The sequence below is a fragment of the Trichechus manatus genome, unplaced genomic scaffold, assembly GCF_000243295.1.
Source record: "Trichechus manatus latirostris isolate Lorelei unplaced genomic scaffold, TriManLat1.0 scaffold00050, whole genome shotgun sequence".
Taxonomy (NCBI): domain Eukaryota; kingdom Metazoa; phylum Chordata; class Mammalia; order Sirenia; family Trichechidae; genus Trichechus; species Trichechus manatus.
The window spans coordinates 4,255,201-4,268,920 of NW_004443986.1; the positions used below are offsets into that span (position 1 = coordinate 4,255,201).

Consider the following 13,720-nt stretch of genomic DNA (forward strand, 5'->3'; position numbering starts at 1 on the left):
ACAGAATTACATTCCTAAATAACAGTCTTTGGTGTTTACTCTTTTCTTTCTTTTTTCTTTTTTCCCTGAACTGATCCCAAACACAATATTCAATCACAGTGTCTTTATTATGATGATACAAATTTATCACAGACCATTTTATCTTAGCAATTTTTCACCTTTCCCTGAATTTAACTGGAGGAACATTCAACATTCATTCATTCAACAGATATTTACTGAGGCCTACTAAGTGTCAGGTTCTGTTCTAGGCACTGGGAATATAACTGTGAGCGCCATACTCAGGAGTGTACATTCTAGGGAAAAAAAAAATGTATAATAAGTAAATAAATATATAATATGTGGGGCTGAGGACGAAGTATTACTTTTATCAGGGTAATCAAACTCATCTGAGTCCTTTGTTAAAATTTGATAGGCCTCTCTAAGGAGACTTAAGCGTCTTTTCAGAAGAAAACACATTCACAGACTTTTTTTTTTGCTTCTCTATTTTCTCATTTGTTTCACTTCTCACTGTGAATTATCCTGGAGCAAATACTGGCATCAGAGATAGGTTGGCCTCTCAATTACAAGGAGCTCATTTTAAAGCTGCCATCTCATCCAAAATAGTAGCTTTACCTGAAGTTGTAAAATTATTCAAGACACACTTACCTTTTAATTACACTCTCCAAACTTCTCTTCCTCTTAATTTTTCATCCTTTAATCTCTCCCTATTATTTGTTCTATTCTGACAAAAGGTCTCAAGGCTAAATGATGGCACAGAGCTAAATTTAGCCCTCCTAGTGATATTTCTGAAGGCAGCTTTCTGGTCTGACTCACCATGCAGCACCAGAACCTACCATGTGCCTAACACACAATACTACCACCCATCTGTCAGTTTGTCATACTGTCTTGTAGTGGCTTGCATGTTGCTCTGATGCTAGAAGCTATGCTACCAGTATTTCAAATACCAGCAGAGTCACCGATGGTGGACAGGTTTCAGCAGAGCTTCCAGACTAAGACTAGGAAGAACGGCCTGGTGATCTACTTCTGAAAATAAGCCAGTGAAAACCCTACGGATCACAACAGAATATGGTCCAATATAGTACTAGAAGATAAGCCCCATAGGATGGAAGGCATTCAAAATACACAGTGGCCAGAACAAGGGACTTGAGAATATTAACAACTGTGAAGATGGCGCAGAACCACGCAACGTTTTGTTCTGTTAATACATGGGATCACCATGAGTACAAACGAGCCCACTCAACAGCAACTAACGATACACAGTAGGCAGTATTCGTATTTGGTGAACAAATTAATCCACAAAATCCATCTCCAGTATGTTATAATCATTGCCTTATAAATATTATCCTAAACAGCAGCTTTTCCTTTTAACAGTTGTTTTAAGAATTCACCAGCGTTGATTAAAAATAAGAGATTTCTTTTCCCACAAATATTTCAGAATATGCACACACAAATAACTACTAACTCTCAAATAAGCCACCTTTTTCAAAACATTTTATGGAACTTTCTTTTCAGAAATTCTTGGGAAACCATCTACCAGACTCACAAGAAACTACTGTCATTACTAATTTGCAAGACATGCCCTCAGCCTTTATTTTTTTTCTTTCACTTCTTTTAGTCTATTCCCTGCCTCCCCTGCAACTGTACCACTGGCGAGGGACACCGCCCCACCTGCTGAGAAGCTAGCGAGCAGTAAAGCCAGATAGAGCCTAGGACTTGAATTCATATTAAGGCAAACCATACTTAAAAAAAAAAAAGATGTGATTAATTACTAATATTTGTACAATGACTGACAGTTTACAAAGAGTTATACCCTCCATTACCTTATTTGATCTTCACAAGAAGTGAGAGCAGCTGCAAAGGTGCTATTATTATCACAATTTTACACAAAAGGAAACTAAAACTTGGTAAGTTCAGGTAACTTCCCAAGGTCACACCATAAACAGCAGTTAAGTTGGGACTCTTCTGTTATAAACAGCGTGCCATATAGGTTACTGTAATTAAGGTATAATTTGTTGATAGATATAGTATGCATCACCATAACAGAAGCCTATGTTCACTCAATTTCAACCACTTTTTAAATGTTAAAAAAAAGTTTAAGAGCTGTCCACTTGCTTTAATTCAAAGTTCCCTCTCTCAAAAGTACTAAAGATATTGTATTATTAAAATTAAAACCTGACTCTGAAATAGCTGATTCTAGATTACCCTCAACTGAACAGACATTTGGTGTTCTGTGAAACAAAATTCCAAAGCACACATTAAAAAGCCACACCCTAAGAACCTCAGGAAAAGCTGTAAAGTCACCTGGCTTTGCCACCAAATGGCTAGCATCAGAAACTCTTCCCCATGATAGAATTTCTTTCCCTTCCAGCAGCTCATGTACCCTCTTTTTCTATGATTGCTCAGCTAACAGCCTGGTTGATTTCACCTAAGTTAATATCCCTATTTCAAACATTCTCTCATACCCTTTTTGTTCTCCCTTTACTCTCTCTCTTTATTCCACAGTTAAACTAAAAAAAAAAAAAATCAAATCCATTGCCATAGAGTCGATTCAACTCACAGCAACCTGTAGGACAGAGCAGAACTGCCCCATACGGTTTCCACGGCTGAAAATCTTTACAGAAGTCGGCAGTCACATCTTCCTCCTGCGGAGCGGCTGGTGCGTTCGAACTGCCAACCTTTCAGTTAGCAGCTGAGAGCTTAACCACTGCGCCACCACAGCCCCTAGTTAATTAAACTATAAATGGCACTAATCATAAGCAAGCATAAGAGTATGTCTAACAATATGATTAAATTAAACTATAAAGCACCCTTTATAATATGCAAAAGTCTGTATACATGTTTGTAGTTATTACACTGAAAAGTTGTATGTTTCGTAGTGGCCCTAGGATGCACTGACACCTTAAACCTCCAAATCTGTAAGTTTCTTACTTCCTACTCCTACTCCCAAACTTATCCTCACATTAGCTCAAACAAAATTGAATGTAATCTTATTATTTTGTGGCAATTAATGTTGCAAACACTTTTCATTATAAACATTTAACAGTGAACTAGCTAAGAAACTATCCTTTATCAATTTCAATGAAAACTGGTCAACAAACTTGGGAACGAGTCATCTGAAACCTAGTCATATATTGGTATCTCCCTACCGAGGACTCTCAAGGAGAGTTACGAAAGTCTAAAATTGTTTAGTATTTGAAAATACCTAACAGAAAATGTATATTTATCTGATATGAAGTTGTAGGGCTTAACTAAAATATCACATGAATTTGCTTTTGTTTGCAATTCTATCAACTAGATACAGTGACATTAGCTAGCTGGCTGCTGATCAGAAGGACCAAAAGACAGGTATGTATGTGTGCTGGATTAGTAAAATACAGTGAAAATAATTACTTAATAAATATATTTATGGGCTCTCTGAAAAAATTAGAATCCATGGAAATAATACAAAGGCCCTTTAAAATTTCTGAAAAAAGTTTGGCAATATTCAACTGGACTTGTCAAAAAATGTTAAACAATGCTGTATGTAGAGTGGCATGCCAGACTCATTCTAGATAGTGGTATCCTTCTACTCCCCTTATAAAATCCTCTTAACATCCTTTGAAAATCAATGGATCTATGGTTCTTGATCTGATTAGTAGCCACTGCAATGTCAACAATTAACAATTAAAGAAACAGCTTATATAGTTTAAGGATTAAACCTTCCCAAGCGTATTTTCACTACAAATACATTAATCAATAATATTAAGTTAATACTTTTTCCTAAGCCTTATTATGTGCAAGAGTCTGTGTGTGTGTCTCTTTTTAAAAACAGCCCTGGAAGTACTCAGACTCTTCCCTGAAGCACAACTAATCACTACATCTCAGGATTTTCCTAAGTACAGTACAAGAAACTCTAATCTTCTAAACATCAAAAAATAAGTAAGTCTCCATGGTTAAGTAACTTTGCAATATGCAGCAAATTCTACCACCCTCTTCAAGAGAAAGCCCTCCAGAGAAGAAACGTATTTAATTTCCTTTAGGTAAATATCTTCCAAATTTATCTGACCCACAAAACTTTTCACTCCTTTAACAACTATTAACATAGCACTTATAAAAGCGGCTGCCTTTTGCTCCATCGGTATCTTATCTGTCAACCTCAAAATCAAGAATCAGTGTTAATACATAAAATCACAGATGTAATGACAGCATAAGCTATTTTTATTTAATGTTCACTTAACACCCCACATCTACACATAATCCAAATAAGTAATAAGTTCAAATAACTACAATTTTTATGCGCTATTTTTAAAAGCACAAGATAAGTGACAACAGGCTGATAATTAGTTTTTATTCAAAAACAACGTCCAGAGTGTGCCACTGCACTGAAGAAATTCAACACTTTTTCCTACATCTGCTATACTTTCAGTTCTCTGTAATAATAAATGCTCAAAATGATAACCCTAATAGCTTTTGAAACATCAAGAAAAGTTTAAAGTGTTTCCTGAAGATTTATTGATAAATATTTCATTATATTCTAATGTTATGAAAATTCAGATTCACTGAAATGAACTCCTGGGTTAACAAACATCCCATCCCCCAACTAGTCCTGCTATGTGGAAGTTTACTGTTATTTAAAAAAGGGATGGGGTGAATATTAAGTAATTTTCAGGTCTACTATGAAAAATTTTTTGCCAAACGTTGTAGGAGTAACTTTAAGGGTAACGAGTCCTAACAGAGGCAAAGACATTAGAAGGGGGAAAAAAAATTTAACTGGACATGAAAAAAATCTCTCATCAATGACCAGCCTGACAAGGAACACCACAGAGAGTCCCAGACAGAGCAGGAGAAAAATTAGAACAGAACTCAAATTCACATAAAAAGACCCGACTTAATGGTCTGACAGAGACTGGCAGAACCCCCGAAACTATGGCCTCTGGACGCACTGTTAATCCACAACCGAAACCATTCCTGAAGCCCACTCTTCAGACATAGATTAGGCAGGACTATAAAACAAAAAATAATACACATAAGCAATGTGCTTCTTAGTTCAGTCAGATACACAAGACCAAATGGGCAGCTCGTGTCCCAAAGCAGGAAGAGAAGGCAGGAAGAGGCAGGAACTGGTGGAATGGACACGGGGAACCCAGGGTGGAAACGGGGAGTGTGCTGTCATACCGTGGGGATAGCAACTAAAAAGGAAAAAGAAAAAAAAAAACCTCTCATTCCTCTATAGAAAAGACATAAATACACAGATACAGCTAGCAAGTCTTCTAAATAAGTCAATTGTACTCAGAATACTAACACAAATCGAAGCCAAAAAGTTTAAATTGAGAACTATAAAACTCCTCTTTATTTAAAAACAAAGTCTAGAAAAACTACTTGGGCTGTACTTTCAATTCACACGAGCCTATCATATTTCACAGGTTTCAAAGTTCACTGTACATACTAGTTTGCTCAACTGAATAATTTTCCCTTTTAGTTTAACATAGCTCTTAATTTATCACTTGAATGGCTTCTCATTTCTGAAAAGGTTCCAACTAAAGGTCTATTTTGACAAAATGCAAAACTGAGAAGAGTTTCATATGAATATTTATCCTCACAGTTATCACTATTATCTATGATGTTAGGTGCCGTCAAGTCACTTCCAACTCATAGCAACCCTACAGAATAGAGCAGAACCACCCCATAGGTTTTCCAAGGAGCGGCTGGTGGATTGGAACTGCTGACCTTTTGGTTAGCAGCCACAGCTCTTAAGCACTGAGCCACCAGGGCTCCATGTATCTATGCACTTAGTTTAAAAAAAAAAAAAAAAAACTAAAAGTAGTATACTGATGATATCAACTGCAAAAAAAAAAAAAAATTAATGATGCATTCAGGCATTTTGTACTGAGCCACAAAAAGGATACACAATTTGGAATAAACGAAACTAGATGTGATTTCTTGCCCCACCACTTGTTACACGATCTTAAGCAAGCTACTTTAACTCTCTGAGCCTCAGTTTTCTCATTTGGCTAATGGGAATATATCACCTACCTTGGTATTGAAATACTATAAAGCAACCAACCACACAGTACAGATTCACCAAACACTTTCTGAGCACAGCAAATGCTTGCTGAACATAATTTATGTAAAGGACAGGAGAATCTTCGTATCACAGCTCATCACTGAATATTTTGAGACCTAACAAAAATTAAATCACATCCCCTAAAACCTCTGTCAGTTAGCACTGAAACAGCAACAGTAAAAAGGAGTTCCACATAGTAATTTTTTTAGGAATCAATATTGAGTAAATTTTACAACAAAGCATTTCAAAATAAAACTACTGCTCAGCCTGTTTAAAAAAAGAAAGCTAAGCTAAAGCAAAAAGTCTTTCTCAAGTAATGATAATTTTCAGTTAACTACTGACAATATTCAGATAAGGAAGGAGCATATTTTAAAATCTATCAAGAGAGCTGAAAACTACTCATTCAGAAGCAACTGAGTGGAATGGTCAGAGAGATGTACTGAGAGTCCGGAGATGGGATTCTAGTTTCAACTTTACCACTTTATTTGACCTTACACAAGTCTCTGGACTTCAGTTTCCTAATCTATAAAATAACTACTGAAAGTCATAGATAAGATCCAAGTACATTTAATCCTGGTCTTACTTTGGAGATGCAGTCCAGTGTCGCGGTTAAGAGAATGGGATCAGCAGCAATCGCTAAGGTCAAAACCCTGGCTCTGCCATTTAAAAACAGTGCACTGTACCCACACAAGGAGGAGCCCTGGTAGTACAGTGGTCAAAGGGCTCAGCCGCTAATAAAAGGTCGGCAGTTCAAACTCATCAGCTGCCCCGTGGGAGAAAGATGTGGCAATCTGCTTCTGTAAAGATTTATATATAACCTTAGAAACCCTATGGGACAGTTCCACTCTTTCCTACATGGTCGCTATGAGTCGGAATAGACTTGATGGCAGTGGTGTGGGGTTTTTTTCTGGTACACACACAAAGTACTAAAGTACATCTTACTATCACTGACTTATTTTTTAGAATTTTCACTGAAACACAAAATTGTAATACAGACAGAAGCATAGAATGTCCGATATTTCCAAATCAATGCATTATCATTTTACCAGCAGACACTAAAGAGCTCAGGTGAAAGTATTAAAACTCTTAAAAAATGCTATGAGTCGAACTCATCAAGGGAAAACAGAAAAGGCACTCATTATCAATACCATTAATAAAATAGAAGATTTCATTACAGATCTATAGATATTAACAAGGTAATTAGATAATTCATGAACAACTTTAAGCCAATGAATTTGGAAAAAAAAGATGAAACGGAGAAATTCATAGAGAAACATAACTTACTAAAACTGAAACAGAATACAAAAATTTGAATAGTCCCATCAGCTCAGTGGTTAAAGCAATCAGCTGCTAAGCAGAAGGTCAGCAGTTCAAACCCACCAGCCACTCCACGGGCAAAAGATATGGCAATTTGCTTCCTGAAAGATTTACAGACTTGGAAACCCTAAAGATTTATAACTTGTATAAAATTATTCTTCTCTGTCCTATAGGGTCACTAAGAGTCGGAATCTACAAGACAACAGTGCATATGTCTAGTAAATAAATCAAATTTGTAATGTGAACCCTTCCAAAAAAGAAGTCACCAGGCCCAGATGGCTGCATAAGTCTTCCAAAAACTTAAGGAAAAAATGTCACCATTATTGTACAGACTTGTTTAAAGAACAGGAAAGGAAGGAAGGCTCCCCAACTCTTTTTATGAAGCCAGCGTTAACAGTGAAACCAAAACTCGATATTACTGAAAAAAAAAAAAAATTACCTGCCAATCTCTCCCAAGTACATAGATATAAACAAAAATCCTTAACAAACTACTAGCAGATTGAATCTACTGATAGATGAAAAGGGTAATATATCACAGCCAAGATGAGTTTATTCCAGGGGTATAAGGTTAACTCACCATTAAATGACCAATCAATATAATTCACTACATGAGGAGGAAAAAGGTGAAAAATCTATGATCATCTCAACACATTCAGAAAAGGATTTGATAAAATTCAACACCCATTCATGTAAAAACGCTCAGCAAACCAGGAATACAATAGCAAAAAACATCCTTAATCTGATAAAAAGTATCTACCAAAAACCTATAGTTTGCTTCTGTTGTTAGATACCTTTGAGCTAATTTTTGACTCATAGCGACCCCATATGACAAAGTAGAGCTGCTCCATTGGGTTGTCTTGGCTGTAACCTTTACAGGAGCAGATCAACAGGTCTTTTTCCTGCTCAATGGCTGGTGGGTTCGAACTGCCAACCTTTCAGTTAGCAGCTGATTGTTTAACCGTACCACCAAGACTCCAAAAATTACGAAATATTTAATGTTTTTTGCCTGAAATTCCCTGGAGTAGAAGCAGTGATAAAACACTGAGCTGCGCATCTTTGTTTTCTGTGCTTTTCTACATGTGGGACATTTGACAACAAGTTAAAAAAAAAAAAAAAAACACTTGGAATCGACTTGATGGCAACCAGTTTAGTTTTTTCTTTAAGCCAAATTTATTCCAAAGATCATCTCATAAGATATTATACATTAGAGACACCACAGAAAACTTATTATAAGGCTAATTAGTCCCACCAAAATATCACACTAAAGGTAAAAATAGAACTTTTGCTACTTACCTTTTTTTTTTTTAATCTACTACCGCTAATGAGCTCAGAGGCTTTGATACATCATATATTTCCTATCTAGACAAATAATCTCCGGAAATGAAAAATCTATAGAATCCAGAAATGTACAGTGAACTTCAAACTACCAGGAATAAGTAGTTTGCTAAAGGAGTAGTTTGTTTCTGAAGAAGATGCTTCAGAAGTTAAAATCAACCAATAAATATTTACCAGACACATCACCTATATCCAAGCTCTGTGCATAGGTTGCGAGGTACAAACACCAAAGTATGAAGCTCCTCAGAGTTCACAATCAAGTTGGGAAGGCCAAGTCTTTCATCGTCACTTTTTCACACTACAGAAGCCACTCATCTACAAATACTGTTATTTCCTTATTGTTCCAACTGGGATTTCTTCCCAATGCCTATAAAAACTGATACCTATATTCATTTCAGCCCTCAAAGATGCCCAAACCAGCCTGACAGCTGACATCAGAATGCTCACGGTACTTAAACTGAACAACTCCTAAGAAGATATTTCATCAAATCCATAAGCTTCAGAAGCTATCTTCAATGACCTTCACCTGCATATACCACTATACATAACTGTGTTAAGTAGGGTGAAGTATCTAGTTGCACCAATTTAGTTCTTCCCCTTAAAGTATTGTTAGTAAAGGCAAACACTACTTCTTCAAAAAGTCTGCTTTTGCAATGAACACTAGGCACCAGAAAAGGGAAACTGATTGGTTAGCCATAGTTGCCCTACTTCCATTTCAGGTCCAAGGAAAAAACTGTTCCACAGAGTGTAGCAAGGGGGCCATACGCCAATCAAGAGAGTAGATGCCAAACTGAACTTTCTCATCGCCACAATTTAGGCCAAAGGTGACCAGATCGGGGGGGAGGGAGAGGGCTGATATATCTGGGCTATCCAAGCGTACCTTGAGGAAAAAGAAGGTGCACTTCACTGAGCAGTGGAGGCTGAGGGTGGGAAACAAACCAGTCTGGCCGCGCGACCAACCGAGGATGATAACCGAGCTCGGTGGTGGAGGGCCTTGGAGGCCGGGACCGGAGGGGGAGACCTCTGGCGAACAGTAACCAGCAGCAAGGAGGAGAGACAAATGCTGCCACAAAGCAGCGTTTAAGGGGACACCACGAAGGGAGCGAGGAGTTACGAGGCAGCAACAGAAGAGACCACTGCCAGGGACTACAGGCAAGCGGCAACTGCGAAAGACTAGGCACGAGCAGCCGGAGGCGGTGGGACTCTGTTGAGTCAGCACAGCTCCTGCTTTGAGGGCACTTGTAGAATCCCCGCTGCTTCTCAGGCCCCGGGACCCGCTACGCAGGGTCGGACCCGCCGGATGAAGAGGTGATGTTCTTTCATGGGCTGGCGCCAGACCCTTTCCCATTTCACAGGTAAACACTGGCCGCCGTCGCCCCTTACCTCTGTTAACATTATTACATCCCGGGGAAGTGAGCTCCTCCCTAGCCTCGCCGCATGGCAACAGCCGTAGCAGCAGCGAAAACTGCTCGGGCCGCCGCCAACGGCGGCAGATACTCCTTCAGTCCTCTCCCGGGCGGCGGCTTTACTCGGTTTCGCTGGCTTCCCCACGGCCCGACTGCTTGCGACGGACGCGCCGCCATCTTGGAAGAGCGACGTCCGCGTCTCCCCGTGACGTGCGCTCCCATTGGCGGGCGCAGGAGCCGCCGGTGTCTCGTGACCGTCTCCATAGCGCCGGTGCGCGGAGAGGTAGAAGCAGGCGTCCGGCGGCCCACTGGGCGCTGGCGGGGAGGCCCGCGGGGTGAACACCAGGGCGGACCAGGGGCTACCGAGAATGGAGTGAGGACTCCGCTTGATGGCGGCCCACGGGGCGGGAGAGCAGGCGCACGCGCCTGCTGGGGCCATTCGTCCACTTTCTTACGCCGGAATCTGCCGGCCGTGAGGAGGGGCGAGACAGGCAGCGGCTGACTGAGCGTTCGACTGATGTCGCTGCGGACCTCGAGCATTCCGAGGATAAGGCGACACATGCCCTGTAGGAAAACTTCCCCTTAGCATTTTCCTGCCTCTCAGCCTCCGAAAAGGACATGGGGTGTCTGGCTTCCTCCACGGTGTGGGACTTAAGTGTGATCTGAAACTGCTCCCCGCAGTCCCTCTCTCCTTCTAACCTTTGCCCGAAACTTTCCTTTGCGAGGTCTCTACTATGGTGTGCAACAGGTTGTAGATGTGATATGGGCGTATTGGCTTTACCACGATCCTGGCAGAGTTCGGACTGTCGCTTTTTCGCTGATTGGCCAGCACATGCATAACAATGAGGGCTTGGTTTTGCTTCATGTAAGAGTCCTTTAGAAAATTAAAGTCGGTTTGTCTTTTGAAATGCTGTCTATACATGTTTACTGGCTTCCTTATGTTTATACAACGTGTCTGTGTTTCAGAGTAATGAAATTTCAACAGATGTCATTGTGGCAACTTAAACGGGACCCAACTATGGAACTCAGTGTGCATAGAAGCCCGAGACTGACTCGATTCTGAAACTACCCCTGCGTAGATTATAATATGCGGTATTGGAGGCAGTCACGTCTTCCCCATAAACTGTAATGAAAGTGATTTGCCTGAACGTGCTGTCAAAATGTACTACCCTGTTTTATGTTAAAATCTGCAATTGCCAAGGAAATTGAAGAGTAAAATTTTCAAACTATACATACAAAACTCTTCCCATTACGTTTTTACAAGGGTTGCAGAGGCGTTTGGGGAAACTTAAAAACAGTAGTTCTTATACCTTTACCAGTCTCCCCCGCGCCCACCTTACTGTGGTACTATTGCAAAAAATGAAAATTACTTAATTACTCTTAAATTCTCAACAGAGAAAATGTAAGGGCATTACAAATCTTGTGTTATCTCTGTTCGTTTGTGTCCTCACCAAGGGGTGGGGCGGGGGGGGGATGATTCACTTATGCAGTCATACAGAAATTCAAGAAAAACCCTGATTTTTCTCAGTTCGACTAATTGAGGCTAAGTCGTTTTTGTTGCTGTTGTTTCAATCTACATCTTATACATAATTTCCACAAATTTCCACTTCACTGGGCCAGCAAAATTCTGACCTTTGTGTAACGCAATAAAATGTGTTGCCGGTATTGACAGATTAAGCCATGAATAGAAAATAAAGTTGGAAAATACTATCTAGACCAAGATATTAAGGGAAACTAAGACACTAGAGACAATGAGGAAGATGGAAAAAGATCCTGTTCCAATCTGTAAATAAGAAAACAGAGAAGGAGTTTCATTAATATTTAAGATATCAGCTAGTGTATTAAAGGTGTCTGGACTGTGTATACAATTTTCTTTTTCTCCTATTTTTCCCTTTTCAGAAGCAAGGCATTTTCACTTATTTTAAAGGTGGTTAAACTAGGTGTCCACCACCCATCTGTCAGTTTTTGGTACTGTGGTGGCTTGAGTGTTGCTGTGATGCTGACAGCGATGCTGCTGGTATTTCAGGTAACAGCAGGGTTACCCATGGTGGACAAGTTTCAGCAGAGTTTCCAGACTAGGAAGAAGGGTCTGGCAATTTATTTCCAAATATTAGCCAATGAGAATGCTATGGATCACAAAAGAATATTGCCTCTACAGTGCTGAAAGATGAGCCCCCTAGGTTGGAAGACACTCGAAATACACAGTAGCCACAACAATGGACTCGAGCATACCAGTGATTGTGAGGATGGCATGGTGCAGGACTGGACAACGTTTCTTTCTGTTTTACACGGGGTCGCCATGAGTAAGAGTTGACTCAATAGTAACAACAACAACAACAAATTAAGCATAGGCACAATTTGAGGTTTGTACCAACCTGATTTGATAGGGATATGCTTTTAATATAAGTTTATAGACTTAGAAGCACGTCAAACTCATTAGCTCCTTCAGTGGTTTCTCAGTTCCTTCAGCCAGAGTCTTTTCTGTGACCTAAAATTACTACATTAATTGGCCTCCCACCTCCCACCTCACCCTCCAACTCTCTGACCTCATTTGTATCAAGCACTCTGTTCTGCCTACACTGGCCTGCTCTCTGCTCCTGTGACACCAAGGCATGCTCTAGCCCTGGGGCCTTTGCACTGACTGCTTTGTCTGGATACCTGCATGGCTAGATCTTTTGCTTCTGTCCCATCTTTGCTCAAATGTCACCTTTTTCAATAAAGCCTACTCCGACCATCCCATTTAAAATGTTGCCCCTCTCCCAGCATCCTCCCTTTTCTTGCTTCAGTTTTTTCATAGCACTTACATCTTCTAACATAATTACTTATTATTTTTCTTCCTGATTGTCTGTTTTTCCTCCACTAGAATGCAAACTCCACAAGGTCAGGATTTTTTCTGTTTTGTTTAGTGATGTTTCCCCAGCATCTAGAATGCTAGAATGGTGCATGGCACAGGTTGTTGATATTGTGTGCCCTTGAGTCAATTCTGACTCATCGCAACTGTGTGTGATGAGAGTAGAACTGCCCATAGGATTTCCTAGGCTGTAAATCTTTCTGGGAGCAGATCACCAGGTCTTTTCTCCCACAGAGCCGCTGATGGGTTCAAACTGCTGACCTTTCAGTTAGCAGCCAAGCACTTAACCGTTGCACCACCAGGGCTCCTTGCATGGCACATAGTAGACAATAAATATTTCTTGAATGAATGAATGAATCACTTCTGCCTAAAAGACCCCAAAAAGACAAGGCCCAGTTAAAACTGATTAAAAACGAAATCCTTGGTGTTAAAACATTAAATTGTTTTAAAAAGTTGTGTCTCTTATTCTGCCATTATGGGGTCATTACTTCTACTGCCACTAAAATACTAGAGAGAATTTATGACAATTATGAGCTGTGCCTTCCTCTTCACCTTATATCACTGCTGGTATTTGCAAAGGGAGTAATAGGATAGGAGGGGAGAATGAGGATAAAATATGTTGAAAACAAAATTTCTCAAACAAATCTTGAGCATGAATCAAAGTCAATTCGCTAGCAAAGGGAGCAGCGAAGTGAAAAAAGTGTGCTACTTCAGAGCGCTATGGAAATTGAGGCATTATATAGTTGGGAAAGAAAATGCTTACAGAAG

General features: G+C 39.8%; 1 protein-coding gene across 5 annotated transcripts in view; it reads right to left on the reverse strand.

The window, feature by feature from the left end:
* Positions 1-10,297, reverse strand: part of SNX13 (sorting nexin 13) — a 152,372-nt gene extending 142,075 nt beyond the window's left edge. For 2 of the 5 annotated variants that reach the window (XM_023732283.1, XM_004377427.2), the window contains exon 1: positions 10,079-10,297. In XM_023732283.1, coding sequence (XP_023588051.1) covers positions 10,079-10,090 — 12 coding nt within the window. In that variant the 5' untranslated portion in view covers positions 10,091-10,297. The remainder of the gene's footprint in view (positions 1-10,078) is intronic. The other 3 variants (XM_023732284.1, XM_023732282.1, XM_023732285.1) reach the window with 3 other exon arrangements.
* Between the last annotated feature and the right edge of the window lie 3,423 nt (positions 10,298-13,720).